Source organism: Podospora pseudopauciseta, chromosome 6, assembly GCF_035222475.1.
Source record: "Podospora pseudopauciseta strain CBS 411.78 chromosome 6, whole genome shotgun sequence".
Classification (NCBI taxonomy): Eukaryota; Fungi; Ascomycota; class Sordariomycetes; order Sordariales; family Podosporaceae; genus Podospora; species Podospora pseudopauciseta.
In genome coordinates this window covers 358070-373051 of record NC_085895.1, presented here as the reverse complement: position 1 = coordinate 373051, position 14982 = coordinate 358070, and the positions used below count along the sequence as shown (strand labels likewise).

The 14982-nt window shown below is 50.9% G+C and overlaps 4 protein-coding genes across 4 annotated transcripts; 1 reads left to right on the top strand and 3 right to left on the bottom strand.

The window, feature by feature from the left end:
- Positions 1–432: 432 nt before the first annotated feature.
- Positions 433–1484, top strand: QC763_603780 (uncharacterized protein; the record flags this gene model as incomplete). The annotated part of the gene is made up of 3 exons (XM_062914222.1): positions 433–569; positions 637–779; positions 846–1484. The coding sequence occupies 3 exons, from the start codon at positions 433–435 to the stop codon at positions 1262–1264; spliced, it is 699 nt and encodes a 232-aa protein (XP_062762447.1). The 3' UTR covers positions 1265–1484.
- Positions 1485–1889: 405 nt separating this feature from the next.
- QC763_603770 (uncharacterized protein) lies at positions 1890–4034 on the bottom strand. The gene is made up of 3 exons (XM_062914221.1): positions 3640–4034; positions 2319–3556; positions 1890–2220 (listed from the first exon to the last, which is right to left on the bottom strand). The coding sequence occupies exons 1-3, from the start codon at positions 3913–3915 to the stop codon at positions 2010–2012; spliced, it is 1725 nt and encodes a 574-aa protein (XP_062762446.1). The 5' UTR covers positions 3916–4034; the 3' UTR covers positions 1890–2009.
- A 5398-nt stretch (positions 4035–9432) lies between these two features.
- On the bottom strand, positions 9433–12236 carry QC763_603760 (uncharacterized protein). Its single transcript, XM_062914220.1, has 2 exons — positions 11747–12236; positions 9433–11278 (listed from the first exon to the last, which is right to left on the bottom strand). Exons 1-2 carry the CDS (start codon positions 11989–11991, stop codon positions 9676–9678), a joined length of 1848 nt encoding a protein of 615 aa, XP_062762445.1. The 5' UTR covers positions 11992–12236; the 3' UTR covers positions 9433–9675.
- Positions 12237–12958: 722 nt separating this feature from the next.
- Positions 12959–13680, bottom strand: QC763_603750 (uncharacterized protein; the record flags this gene model as incomplete). The annotated part of the gene is made up of 3 exons (XM_062914219.1): positions 12959–13031; positions 13129–13367; positions 13426–13680. 3 exons carry the CDS (start codon positions 13678–13680, stop codon positions 12959–12961), a joined length of 567 nt encoding a protein of 188 aa, XP_062762444.1.
- Positions 13681–14982: the final 1302 nt, after the last annotated feature.

The following is a 14982-nucleotide window of genomic DNA, read 5'->3' as shown; positions in this document are numbered from 1 at the left end:
ATCTCGAGGGCGTGTTCCCCATGTATTTTTTTTCGTATTGTCCACAGGGTGTCGGTGTACGTCTGGCGTATACGTGGGACTGGGCACTGACTAAGGAACGTGGAAGCGTATTCGCGTCAGCGTAATAGGAAGCTCCGCCCCCAAATAGGTTTCCAATACGCCCTTGAGCAGTGCCCCGTCAGGGACGATGTAGAAGCTATCTCTAATCATTTTTGACTACTAAACTTTCGATATTTGGAATTATCTCAAATCTTGCAAGGATTGCGGTGTCATAGAACTGCGGAGAAATGTTTTCCTCCGAGCATTTAAACCAGCTTCGTCCGCTCCTTATGAGCTCAGCATTCTCTCTACACCGCGCCCTCCATCTCAAAAAGCAAACACCATACCACCAAGACACATACATATTCATCATCCCATCACACAACTGCAAAGATGTTCTCCCCTACCATTGCCAGCATGCTTGTCAGCATTTCAACCATGGCGTCGTTAGGCATTGCGGCGCCTTCGAACCTTGCTCAACGGTCACCGTCCCAATTGAGTATCACGGCGCAGTTGCAAATCGCGGATAGGTAAGTGCTGAAAGAGTGCTGTTCTAGCATTAGGTGCGGACTAGATGACTGATGGTATCATATGCAGCGGTGTCGACCGAGCTGCCCTCCTCCCTCAGGACAAGGACTACGTCTACGACTTTAGTCAAAACCCCGGGCGTTTTGCCGATCGCAAAACATTCCCTGCTCTTGTAGGCACTGGGGGTAGTCTGGCTGTCGGCATACTTCCTCGTAAGTTCACAAACTCGGCAATTCTGTCGTACTTTATGTGAAACAGGCGCTGACATTCTATCGTAGCTTGCGGCATGTCTTTTCTGCACATTCACCCTCGCTCCGCCGAATTGTTCGCCGTTATTGAAGGACGTGTTCTCACCGAAGCGGTCCTTGAGGCCGGCGTCGTCGATGCAGACGGCAAGCCGAGGGTCATTCATACCGACCTTGGCCCAAACATGATGACTGTGTTCCCTGGTGGAGCCTTTCATACACAGCTGAACCCCGAATGCACCAATGCAAGCATCGTCGCTGCTTTCCCGTCCGAAGACCCCGGGATTGGTTTGATCTTGCCGCAGACTTTTGCCCTAGATGACGAGTGGCTGGAGACTCAATTTGGTGATATCTCTACCAACGAGATTGCAAAACTCAGGGCTTCCCTTCCTACTGGGTTGTTTTTGCAGGCAGAGGATTGCAAAAAGAAATGCGGAATTCAAACCGAGTAAGATTGGGTTGAGGAGGGCTATGGGGGAACCCATATCTTATCTGGACCTAGTCCTACATTTCTTTTGTTTTGCATTAGACTGACAGCTCACCTTTGTTTTGACGGCTGATCTCTTTCCCGCCAGCACACATTCACTCGATCTCAACACTTCACTTCGCTTCTTCGCACGCTTTTTCCCAGCGTTCTCATGCAAGAACTCCTGGCACACTTGAGAGAATCCAATAGGTAACAGTTTATCGAAAATCAATCTTACCTCTTTACAAACCCATGTGGATACACCTATCGCAAAAAACCCACGAAGCAGAACATAGACATGAATAGTAATCCCCGTTACCAGTACCCTTCGTTTTCAAAGCAAAAGCCATCAATGCCTCTTACCCACATAGGTAGCTAAGTGTAGATAGATAAGTTCATGAAGGTCAAATCTTGTGCTACCGAGCTAACACGCAGGAGATATATAGACCTGGATGAACCAAGCATATACCCTACAGCGCCAGATAGAATAGTGGAGAAGATACACAGGCCTCTTACCAGGTTCCATAGGGATCACAAGGTCTATCAGGCCTGAACAACATCACTAGGCTCCAGGATAAAAGTTTGCATACCCTAAATACTTGGACTTGCAGTTTAAATCAATCAACCCATCATATTTTGTTGTCTGTACCCATCTATGAACCGTGAATTATTCTATTAAAAGTTAGGGCAGCAGCAAAATTTCCACTCCCCCTGCTTTCGGCTGTAAATAATCAGATATGACCCTCTGTCCCAACCTCCGTGATCACCTGTTTCTTCAACTCAGCATAAATTCTATACATGCTCGCCGGCCACCAAGTATTGTTCTCCTGTAAGGACCCAAGCCCCTTGTTACCTATAATTGTTACGATTCTACCTAGCTCCCAAGCCCCTATCCCGCCAACCCACCAAACCCCATCCAACAGCATTACCAAGACCAGCCAACTATGAGAAAAGATTCGTTAGTATAATGATATCTTGGTCGCTCCAGCGGGAGTACTTGATGCATAGGGACAAAGAAAACAAGAGGCTTTGGTACTCACTGTGCAAAAATGTCGACAGCAAGCCCCTCAGAAGCTACTACCCCTTCGACCGCACGGCAGTCAAAAAGGTGCTCCACTGACGTCTGAACTAGAGTTAAATACTCGGCTGGAACCCTGTTGACAAAAGCGGTGATTGTGCGTCTGAAGGGCCTCGTTGGGGTGGCCATGGTGACACGAGCAAGATAGTTGCGCAGCCAGGGCGAGACATAAGATAATCGGCTCCTAGGGGGTGGCGGCGCGGGCGATGACTGGCTGCTTGATGGTGACAGCTTCGAGTGGATGGCGTTTGTGTTGGTGTGGAGAACTTCGTCCGCAATGACCTCGAAGGCCCGCAATGCCACAAAAGAAAATGCGATGCCGGGATCGGTTGGCATTTCAGCCCGTTTGACTTCGGCCCTCATCCGTAAGCCTTTGATGGCGGCTTGGAAGGTGGCCGCTAGGATGGGGAGGAAAAAGTCCCTAGTAGGCTTCATGGGGCCGTCCTCGGGCGAAGTAACACGGATTATGGGATCGGGTGGTAGTTGGTAAAGAGGGCTGGCTGGAGGGATACTTTCTCCAAAGTTTGTGTCTGAGCAAGGCTCGCACGGCTGGTCAATGTCATTCAGCATGCCATTGTAAGCGAGGTGGGCCGCGCGGATGAGGGATACCCATTGTAGTTGTGTTGGAACAAAGCCGGTTGGAATATCACGCATGGTTCCCGCCCACTGAATTCGAACAGAGTGATTTGCTAGAATGTACAAGACCATCAACGGCGCGTTGGCGAGAGTGGCATCGTAACATTCTCGATGGAGGTTAGAGATATCATTTTGAGTTCGTCGTAATGACTCCCTATGCCGATCCTCTGCGATCAGTAACAATGCATGGGCCTCATCTATGTGCCTTTCGTCTACCGTGGGCTGTGATATGATGTCGTGACACTTGCATATCGCCGCCAATGCGAGAATCGAGTTCATGAGAGCTCGAGAGCGAAAGGCAAGATTTGGAAATCCTTCCTGGAGAGCGTAAAGGTCGTCGTCGTCGTAAGGTATTGCCCGGGAAGTGTGGGTGAGGTAGTGTCGGAGCAATTCGAGCTCCTCTGCGTTCAAGGAGCCTGTTCCATGGATGGAAAGAACCGACGGTGAGCGGGACAGCGCAGGGGAGACTGGAAGCCAATCCTCCCTTTGCGGTTGGCGCGACTGATATTGGCATTTCAGATCTCGGTCAGCACATCTGGTGCAACATGGCCTGCGCTCATCACACTAACAGATGATGAATTTAATGTTTTAGTATGGCCGCAAATGTCAAATGATGGCATGGTGAATGCATGGCGGTAATTCCTTACCTTTTTCCGACGCTGTTTACATGGCAAACAACCATTTCGTGACTTTTTGTGAGGCCGTCGTGTTCTATATTCTGGCTCCATGTTAGTTTGAGAGCAAAAGATGAGTCTGAGCGGTACCTTACTGACGTCTTGAACATGGGAAATGTCTACAGAAGTAGATTTGTGGGGGCAGGATCTGACTAATACCATCTGGCTCAGCCCACATCCGATGGTGCCACTGATACATACCGATTTGTAGCTAAGGTAGGTATTTGGAATGGGAATAACAAGGTTCATGTTACCGAAGTGCACCGATTGGCCTATGCTTCTGTAGCGGCGGTGTCAGCATTCTGTTGGAAGCTGTCTTCCAATGATACAGCATGTCATCTTCCTCCAAACAAGGAACGACCCCGAGCACAGCCACCACAGAGTGCAAACCCAGTCTTGGCTTGTGTTGATTTTGAGTGCCACCCCGTGAGTACTGGACGGCTGAGCCAAGGTTGGTGTATGTCAAGGAGATATAACACCCAAGGGAGATGCAGACTGGAGACAAGTAATGGGATGATCTACTCTTATCACTCGTGTAATTGCATGTAGGGATGTATGGCACGGGGCCTTATCGGCTATCGTTGATCAATGCAACAGGGTATTAGGTACGAGTAATAAACAGAGGCCCATTTTTGGCTTTGAGTTCTGTTGACATTGCTTTTTCACAATGGTATAATTAGAATAGAAAGACCGGCAAGATATGCAAGGTACGCATATGAAAGTGAATAAAAAGCAACTAGCACAGAAGACCGACAATGTCTACCTAGTGTTGCGACCACCTATTGAGTGAGAAGGTGTAAGGATACGTCTAGATAGGTAGGAGAGATATTATAGAGACCGGAATTAGAATCTCGTACTCAAATTTCGTTGCTATAGTCCAGCATCTCTCTCTTTGATGCACCCATTTTCTTAGGTATCCCGAAACAAAGGAAAGGAGTAGCTGGGAAATAACATGGCTCTTCCACCACCAGGTTGGCATCACAAGAAGCCATTGGGTACCCCAAGATGAATCAACCCGGAGTGATGAGATGTGTTTAGCGAATGAGGTAGGTATGTCGAGACACTGTTTTCCAGAGTTGTTGTTCTAGGTCTCTACCCTCGGTACACACTGGTCTGGTTCATGATTGGGGTTATCTTTTCTTGTCTGGTATCTTCTATCACGGGGTGTTGGCTCGGGCCGGAAGAGTGAGGTTCCTGTTCCAAATCTGCAGCCCACATAACCCTCCACTGCTCCCGTCTGAACAGGTTTTGGCAGAGATATGCATGACTAAAGTCCTCAAGTGTCACAATTTAGCCTCAATGCCACCTTCCACACCGCATTCAAGTGCCGGGGTTGCCTTTAGCTAGGCTTTCTTCAAAAAGCATGACCTTGCAGATGTCTGCTACACAAGACCAAATAGCGACATCCTAATTCAAGCCAACGTATTCTTCCGATTGGTCAGATATGCTTGGTTTATGACGGCGAGGAGTCACTGTATCACGGGATTTAGCTACAGTCATGGTGTTGGGATCTCCAGGCATCTCTAAGTTTTCCTGCAAGTAATTTGCTGCCTGACAGGCATACTCAGGGTCAATAGTGTAGCGTACGTAACGATTTAAAGTTGTGCCAGATCTTCTGTGGCCAGAAACGACTTCCATCAAAGATATAAAGCCAGTACCTGTTCACTGTTGACTGTTCAACTTGCATGGACATATAATTTCTGTATCTACCTGCCCTACCTAGGTATATAAGATCTTACAACCCAAAAACACCAAAGACTATCGCCATGTCATCATTGTTGAAGGATTCCGACCTCGCCTCGGTGACGTCTGACACCTCCCTCCTCAAAGACAAAGCCTCCAGCAAGGAGTCAAAGAAAGACACTTTTTTTGCGCGTCTGACTGGCTCAAGTAAATCGACGAAGCCTGCCGCGTCTGAAAAAACCGACCCGGTCGAAAAGATCCACAAGGCCTATCCTAATATGACCGTCAACTCTCGGCTTTCCTAACCTGGGAAGCTGAAGACAACGCCTCCCTGGTTTCCTTGGGGCTCCTTTCGTAACGCCACATACACGCCACAAGTCCGATATTTGGCAAGATATATGTATATGGTTTAGATAAGCAAAATGTTAGTTCAGAGCCTGGCGGGGGGTATTGGTTCAGGATAATAGCTTGGTGTGGTGGAACAAGTACAATTCATTACCCACGTTGCAAAAACACGGTTCAGCTTTTTATGCACGTTCCCCAAGTGAACTATCAATATATCAAAACTTTGCTCGAGCTGATTTCCAGGTTATCCCGCCTCGGTCATTCATGTTTTCCACTCGTACACACCTTGTCTGTCAGTGATAGCCAGATGGCTGTCACCCGTGTTATCCTTGATCTGGCAACTTCCCTTTTTGTCCCTGCTTGGTCGTACTATATTACCACCCCCGAGACATAAGGAATGGTCTTCCTGACGAGAACCAGGTCGGCGATTATAGCTGTCTCGAGTGTAGTCGATTCTTGGTTCTTTCTTGAGAGGCAACAACCAAAAACTGACGGGTCAAGGAAGCCCAGTTAGGGTCGAGTGGATTCAGGGAAGGGCGGCCTTGCTCCCACCCATGGAAAGGGAGGGACAGAAAAGCCGATTTCACCAAAGCCATTAGGTGGACCAGGCAGCGGGCCCGGAACTGGCATTGCTATGGGCTGGGATGATTGAGAGCTTTCACTTTCTATAGCGGAACCTGAATTCTTCAATGCTGATTCGGCTGATTCATCTTCTGGGGTGGAAAGGGTCGACGGCGAATCTCTTCCGTGTCGTAAACGAACAAGCCGCATAACCCCCAGCCCCGCCAGGAATCCAGCTATGGCGTATCCAAGAATAATGATCGCGACGACATCGTTGCTTTTCATTTTCGTTGGCTGCAGGAAATTGACTATCACCTCATATCAGTTGCTGTGATGATGACAAGGACTCAGTGGCTAACCTAGTAGGCAGGGCTCAAAACCGGCAATTGGCTTTTGTGAGGACAGTGCCGTGTGGGTCACTGGACAATATCAGAGACAGGATGGTGAAGATGGGTCGTTCTCTGGTTGGCAGTTTCAACTTGAACGGCTTGAATGTAAACAAACAACGGGTATGACGAGAGCGTCTTGTTAAAAACAAAAACAAACAACACAGGCAGTGCGACCAAACGAGAGACGAAGAAGCGTGATACCATTGATCAATGTCTCACTTGACCATTTTGATGGTGGTACAGTATCTTTTCGGAAGTCATGTATCACAGGTAATCACGCTTTTCAGTGGAACCCATCTGGTGCGATTCTATTCCGTGACGACGACTTGCTGCGCAGCTGGCCCCATTCCGGAATGAAAAGGAGTACTCTCAAAGTTACCCGCACAGGGCGAGTCGAATGTTTCTGAAAATACCGTCGGCGAGTTTTGAGGGGTAGGCATGTTATCTTCTGGGTGCATACCTTGCTTACCATTAATTGAACCAAGGCAGCAATGGCGAGGGCCTCAGTTTGGTACGCCATCTTGACAATGCATCTCAAAACCTATCATGTAGTGTGTCTAGATATATCACGTCATCAGCACAGAGTAAGTATTGGTACCTATCTTTCTACAATCAGCTGCGTACCATGGTCGCGTCGCCCCAAAGGCTTCTTAGCAATGATAGGCCTCCAAGCTTGAAAAGCAATGTTGGGAAAGAGCGGTATTCGTAACTTATTCGTAATTTATTCGGCTCAACATACCTCGCTATTTTGCGACAACAACAGTCGCGTCCAGACACAATGCATCCGGGCGAAGCCAATGGCGCACCAGTTGTTGGCTGTATTGCACCCAGTCAATCTCGCTACCCCACCGCCGTGACGAATGCACGATGCCTGGTAACAACCAGATTTTATACTGCATAGTGTAGTCATCCCACACGAGGCAATCAAATAATGCGTTACTGAGACCGAAGGTGAGATGCCTTCGGCCCCCAAGGCAGATATGGACATACATAGATGAGCCCCGAAAGATCCAGGAATTTCACCGCCACGAATACCCCATGACGAATCAGTCATGAGGCCCCATGGCCTTTGACAGTTCCTGCCTTCCCAGGATTGCTGCCCACGCCAATGGATACCTACCAAGGCAGAAGCCGCGGTTAACCCCGGAATGTTCTGGAACAATCTGACCCACATCCCCATCCTCGAGACATGATGTAAGGTGCTACCTTAAAACGCCCGTGCCATGGAGGCCAAGGTACGGCGAAGTATGTAAGCCGATATGCAGCCCTATGGACTGCCGGGAGATGACGGAGTAGCCCGACCCAGGCAAAATTACCCAACTTCTCATCAACATGTATACGGCATTGTCCCAAATATTCATTTGCCCAGCCACCCGATTCTACAGCTATGTCTGGCAATTATGCCGGATAGGAAGCTGAAGGATGGCCCGTTTTTACATTGTGTCTCACAAACTTGACCGTCAAAGTATAGTCCAGTTTTACCTTTGTCTGCGAGTGGGCAGTGTTTAGCGCCTGAGGTCGGATTAAAGTCGTAAATGCAGCCACAACTCCATTGCAAAGCTCCTGAAACATTCACAGCCCGTGTGCCATGAGAAATGTGCCCAGATTGGGTGTTTATTTTGTGTATACTACTGAGTGGAAATTAGATGTGGTGCTGGAACATATACCAGATAATGACAATTTGGGCCTCCCTGGCCGGCCCCCGGGGTGGTCGCTTACCATGAATTATACCAAGTACCAGTTCCCCGGGATAGTTTTATCCTGGCTCGCCACCAACGCCCCCTTCACAGCTACGACAACCCCGGGAAAAAAACCTTCTGGAAAAAAACATGTAGGTGGTGGCTTGTCTATGCTTCTCATTCGTCAAATTTGGCGCGAGGGACCGCCCCCAATGTCAAACCAACTTTACCAGCTTGAGGCCGAGAAACCCAACTGCACAACTCCGCTACATCCATGCCTTATACCTGAACGCAGCTGCGATAACCATGTGCTGCTCAAAAAACACAAGGAATGACCCGCCAGTTAGAGATGAAGATGGGGAGGACTGCCAATCGTCGTTTCATCTGTGTATCTCCATCAGGCAGGCCGAATGGATGCCTGAAGATGGGATGGAAGCCATGATCTTTGGCCGCGAAGGAGATGTATACTCTTTATTCTTAGGATTACTCATCATTGAGTGCCTGATTGCCCACTCTTAGAATGCCGGCCGGCGTGGTGATCAAAGTGTTTGATTTTGCTGCGGTCACGGCATACGGCAAGCCTCAGAACCTGGGGTAACACCCAGCTCGGACTCAAAGTCCCACTCGGACACAGACACGGAGATTGGCATCCCTAAGACGCGCTGACTACCTTGGATTTGGGGGCCAAATTTCGAAATGTCTCATGGGACATCAGAACTAGCGTCTCCGCCAGACATGACGGGCGGTTTATAGGGTGTTGCCTGTCTTGCAGCAACTGCGTCTGTTGAACTTGCTGATCCCTCCAAGTCACCTTCCTCTTCGCAAGCCGCCAGGGTCCTTGGGTTGATGTTCGGTCACACCAGCCTTCTCAGTGGACTTTCTGACTCAGCAAACAAAGCTAGACTTTAAGCCCCCAAAGAAAATTGTTAGAGTCACCGACAGTCTGATATTAAGTGGTATGCGGTTGGCTCGCCAGCCCACTTCGTGACACTTGTCGTCCCCACATCTGTGCTCCCCGGCAGTGTGCTCAATGTATTGGCAATGATCACCGCGCCAATGGCATTCCGGTTACGGGTGCGATCTCCCAAGTTCTGATCAGCTCAGGAAAGCTCCTCAATTCAAATTCAGACTCGCCGTCTCTCCTGGATGCTCCAGTCTGGATGGAGAGCCAGGAGGTTGCAGGTGGCCGCATGATATGCAAAGCTATAGCTGCGTTCCGTTATCAACCAACAATATTAACCTGCTCCAATCCAAATGTGGTGATCCGACCAGAAGATTAACCGTAAACCAGCCAACAAAGATGGTCCCCCCCCCACCCAAAACAACAACAACAACGGTTGGGCCGCTACACCTTAGTCCTGCTGCACTAAAGCAGCCTCCCACATGTTGGCACTTCTCAGCAAGTCCTTGCCGAATTGCCGCTGAATATTCGTCATTTTGTCGACAATATGGCTTGTCGCAAGAGACTTCGGCCCCCATATTATCAAGGCGATCGAAGCAGCCCGCTCGAGCCAGAAAATGCACTGTTTCAAGTCCCCCTGCCGCTGGTAAATCTCAGCAATATCTTCCATGGTGTGTGCTGCGATGCCGTCTTGGTACAGCGATGGTTCTGTCTGCTCCCCGAGACCTGAAGGGCGTGTGACGACAGACATGCAGTGCTGAATTGCCAAGTCCCACTCTTCCGTCGCCATGTAAAGATGGGCGAGCTCGTTTTCCGTGGCGCGAGCCTGGTCCGACTCCGGTCCGTATACTTGACGGCATGACTTGAGCAGTTCCACAATGATATCCCGAGCGGCGTCAAACTCTCCATTCCGACGCAAGAGCGTGGCCAGGGAATCCGTAAGTTTGATCGTGACAGCCCTAGACCGCCCAAGACGTGTGTTGAAAATATCGAGCATGCACTGAAGACCCCTGCGGGACACTTCTTGGCAGTTTTCATCACGTTGCAGCTCCTGGCAGATCAACGTGATGGGGTGATTTGCTGAGAGGCTTTCTTCGGCCTGTATGGAAAGAAACTGTAGGAGGATGGTCCGAAGCTCAGGGCGGGCGCTCAGGTTGGCAGGTGAGAGGGTCGCAAACAGATTCTTGAGAAAATCAAAGGGTTGAGATGTCATGGCATCTGCTGCGAAAACGCCAGCTTCGGACAAGGCAGGCCACGCACGGTTCGCAGGCAAAGAGTCAGCGCCATCCAAGGATGCTGCCGACAGCTTGATCAAATAAATGGCGTTCTTGATGGTCGCCCAGTACTTGGTGGACTCGAGAGTCGAACGGGCTCCCAGGTAATCATCAGGTAGGACGCCCTCGGGAATGTTCTGAAGCTGCCAGTCATAGTAGTCTCTTAGGCTGAGGGTAATGATTTTCAGGGACCGCGTCCTTGCGTCCAGTGCCAGAGATGGAGGTGGTGATCTCGCAAGCGTCTGAATCTGAGCCTTGTAGGTAGCCAGACTCGGGCCGGGAGAGCCAGTGTTGGACCGGGCGTCAGGGTTGGCCGGGGTGTGATCGTCTGACGCGGTCAAAGTCGACCTGGGAGTCCCATACGCGGTTTCCGGCGAAGATGTGGCCTGTGGAGAGGATCCTTCGTCGATGGGGTTGACAAGACTGGGTATGCTCAAGTGATGAACCATGCTCCGGTCCGTCAAGAGGTCAGAGATGTGAATGCTCCCTCTGGCAGAGGGCGCGGGCGATGGGCTGGGAGCAGCATGCGGTGAGAGGGGGCTGAGAGGGGACGGAGGGGGTTGCCCTGCGGCTGTTCTGACTCCTTGCTGGACAGATTTGGCGCATCGTATTGTTCGGCGGACGTCAATTTGACTCATGAGATCATTCTCACCAATCCGGGTGCCGTCTGATACCGACGTGGAAGCAGGAGAGCCACGGCGCTGAGCTCTCGGCCCATCCTCGCTGTTGCCGTTCTTGAACACATTCCATTCCCGGAACCGCTTGTCATACATGCGCTTGCTGTCGCCAGTGTCAGTAAGCCTTATGAGCGTCATGGCTAGGTAGGGGGAGAGAAAAGAGCCAGGGCGTGTGGTAGCAAGACAGTCAAACTCGACGACGACATGGACCGGGAGACACGATCATGAGAGAAGAGAGCCTAGGTAGCGTGGGAGCATTGATAGTTAAGAAGGCCGGGGAGAGAAGAGGCCGATATGCTGCACGGTGCGGAGGGCCGAGTCACTTGACTAGCCAACTCGAAGGGGAAAGCAGACGGTGCATCCTGACGGGGCCCGGGCAGCTGGATCAAGATAGTCTCTGGTCGGCGGCGGGAGCCAGCATCGCGGGAGCGAGGCCAAGAGACAGAGCTTGCCATGCGCGGTCCTGGTTCGATGAGACACAAGACATAGCACGGTCACACGGGTGGAGATGGAGGAGCGTCCTGGTAATTAACCTTGACGATGACGGAGCAAGAAAACACGAGAAACACACCTTGCAACGAAGCCATAGTGCCTCTTCATCAGCTCGCTTACTCGCTTCAGTGGATACTGCTTGTAGAGACCGACGATAGTTTCACGATGTTTGGCCCATTCCTTGGCCGACGGGCCCTGCAGCGTGCGGGATTTCCTTTCTGGGCTTGCGGGAGCTGTCGACGGAGTGGGAGCCGAGGAGAAAGAGCCCGGCAGGCCCGACCAGACGGGCGCTTCTGCACGGTTCTCGGAGGGGAGCATGGTCATGGTGAAGCCGTTGGTCTCCGGAAGGGAAAACTGCGAGGAGCGACTGCAAGTGGAGTGTGGGAATGCAAGGGAGAATATGACTAAAGCTACGAACCCCCCAACCTAATCCTTGGCAGCCCGCTGATAAAGCTGGGGCGGCGCATTGCGGCACAGCACCAATGGCGACAGAAAGAACCTTGCATTTCTTGTGACTGGTGCCACCAATCACTCGTCACCGCTATGCTGTCCGCTGAGGCTGATCCCACTGGCCTCCAACGACCTGGCAAGGATCATTTGGGGGCCCAACAACCCACGACCGATGTCAAGTTATCAAGATAGTCAGCGAGCCGTCTCCATGTCTCGGTAAGAGCCTGAGGAAGAGAAGCAAGGGTCTTGCAGAACTGGATCCGATATAGACTGGGGACTTATCCTCCTTCCGGGTCCAGTTGAAGGGTGCATCTCCCGGGGGACAGGAACCAAATCACTGGTGGTGATACACACCTCACGCATTACACACATACATATTCGTGACATAAAATCAATATATGCGTATATATGTCCCATGATTATCACCCGCCCTTGCCATTCAACACGCGGACCACCCTGCAAACCATCGTATCGGGTAAATGTTGTGGAAAGCATCTCACCGTCTTATCATGCCCACACCTGCTTCTCGATATTTCGAAGTCGGCTCCGTGGGTATACCGTACCTCCAAGTGCAAATGCCAATCAACCACCCCAAACCGTCCCTGAAAATGCGCAATGCCTACCCAAACGCCGTGTGTGCTCGTGAGAGCATCCATCTAAGAAGTGTAACCCAACAAACAAGGTCGAAACCCAACAGGAATAATAAAGAAAGAAAATGTCAACCAACCCTGCCGCCAATGCCGCCCGAAAACTTGAACGGCCCACCCATCATGTAAATGTGCTCGAACCTCGACGCAGTTACGGTGACCCATGCTGCGGCCATTCTGCAGAAAAGGACTCACTAGTCCAGTAGGTCCTGGCCCTCACGATGGTTCTTGATGGCATCCATGATGGCGGTGGACAAAGCTATTGGTCTAAAAGGCATTGCCGGCGTTAGCTTGATGGGTCTGTCATGCCAGACACGGCAGCTGCAGATCGTATAGATGCAGACGTGAGGGCGGATGCGCTTACACTTGAAATGATAACCAAACCAGTGGTACTATCATTGAGTTTGATTCGGCAACCCTTGTGCTCAAGATGCTGGCCATGCCAACTCCGGCGCTCGACAGGAATATATTAAGCACGCAAGCAAAGATCGTGACGATTTGCTTGCGCCAATGTTGTTGGCCCTCGGTCAATGTCACTCTGTGTATCTCCATGGAGAGTAGCAGCCCAAAGGCGGCAATGTTGATAGTCAACCCAAGGGCACCCTGTAAATCTTGTAAGCAACCCTCGACTCTTTAGACATGCAGGTGGAGTCAAACTGACCAGGAATATGCAGCTCATCAGTAAAGTGCGACCTGCCACGTCAAATGCCCCCCAGCCCCCGATGCCATCCACCATAGTGAGCGGGCAGGGGTTTGAGTCGGCACTTGAAATCGTCAGGCTAGTCCGCTCTAATGGACGGGTATTTTGTCCCAGATTGTAGACGTAGGCAACTGATCCCGCACAAACAAGCCCGAGGTGGACTAGAATGCTAAGCAGGTGTATGAGCTTCCACCGGAAGTTACTGGTGTGTTGCATTGTGGTAGGTAGGTGGATTGGGATGCCAGCCTATCGTCGTGATGTGAATACAAGGATGACAGACTGTGACAGGAAAGAAGATGACGGGGTTGCAGGTTTCAGGCTTTCAGCCAAATGCGGTAATGAGAACGTATGTGAGTGTGCGAGTGTATGAGTGTGCGAGTGTATGAGTGTGCGAGTGTATGAGTGTGCGAGTGTATGAGTGTGCGAGTGTGAGTATGCGAGTGTGTACGGGTGTGGGTGTGTGTGTGTCGTGAGGAAGGTGTTGCGAGCATATGACCTGTGATGTAGACAAGGGGGAACTGGGCGAGCAATATAACTAGAGCCGTGATATCTTGAGATCCACTTCCTGGGCTGAGTGTATGCCTTGTGGAGGCCAGAAACAGACATAACAGAGTTCCATAGCGGTGTCTTGGGTACCCCTGTGACTACGTAAACCTGAGGTCAGTCATAGAGCTAGTCCAAGGCCGGCATGCACATACATTATGTGTGTGTGAGATCCAGGCTTCCATGCCCTCATCTCAGATAAAAACATCCCTCACATAAACAGCCACCTCCTGTTGGCTGGGCGCCACACCCTACTCTGTCCTATTTCCTGCCAGTCCAGTCTACGGTTGCACGACGAGCCACATTCGGTACTTGTGCCGTCTCTGAAGCAGTTTGCGCCACGTGGCCAGGGGTCGTCGGCTGTTGCTGCTGCTGGGACCTGGGGTTTCATGACCAGACAAAAGGAGAGAGAGACGGTGGGCGTGCAATGATTGCTGACGGGATGAAGCGTGGAAATCGCCCTATCGGATCGACTGGAGCGGCGTCATGATGAGTGAGTGCATCTATCCATCCCTCCATCCATCCATCCCCCCATGATCGGATCCCGGGGCCGGATGCGCATCATGAACGAACCCACCATACGTGTTTTGACTGCTGTCGGCCACAAAAATGATCGAATATAGTTCCAACTCAGGGGTGTATTACTCACTGACTTTTGGACCCCACACCGAGTCTTGTTAGTCGCGACGGAATACGCATGAGATGTCGAATTTGGGGTTGGCCGGATGGCAGTGCCCGAGTGATTCTCGCTTGTTGGACCTCGCAGGTGTCATCGGCTGCCCTCTTGGGAAGAGAGCGCGCTGCCATTGGCTGCCAAGCTCCCTTCAAGCTTTCCTAGATCAAGGCAAGCTCCATACTGGTGAGCAAGGGCACTTCGCACTCGGCCATCCATTATCCATACTGGTGATAGCTTCTACGTCCACAGTTCTGACTGCTTGAACAGGTCGAGGGTGCGGTGAATCTGATTGCTCTCGA

Bases quoted from the DNA above. Each gene is read 5' to 3' on its own strand.
- QC763_603770 (XM_062914221.1), bottom strand. From the start codon at position 3,915: ATGAACCTTGTTATTCCCATTCCAAATACCTACCTTAGCTACAAATCG. The intron at 3,557-3,639 runs GTAAGGAATTAC...ATCATCTGTTAG, and splicing joins GTAAACAGCGTCGGAAAAAG to TGTGATGAGCGCAGGCCATG. The intron at 2,221-2,318 runs GTGAGTACCAAA...CTTTTCTCATAG, and splicing joins GCTGTCGACATTTTTGCACA to TTGGCTGGTCTTGGTAATGC.
- QC763_603760 (XM_062914220.1), bottom strand. From the start codon at position 11,991: ATGACCATGCTCCCCTCCGAGAACCGTGCAGAAGCGCCCGTCTGGTCG. The intron at 11,279-11,746 runs GTGTGTTTCTCG...CACTGGCGACAG, and splicing joins CACTATGGCTTCGTTGCAAG to CAAGCGCATGTATGACAAGC.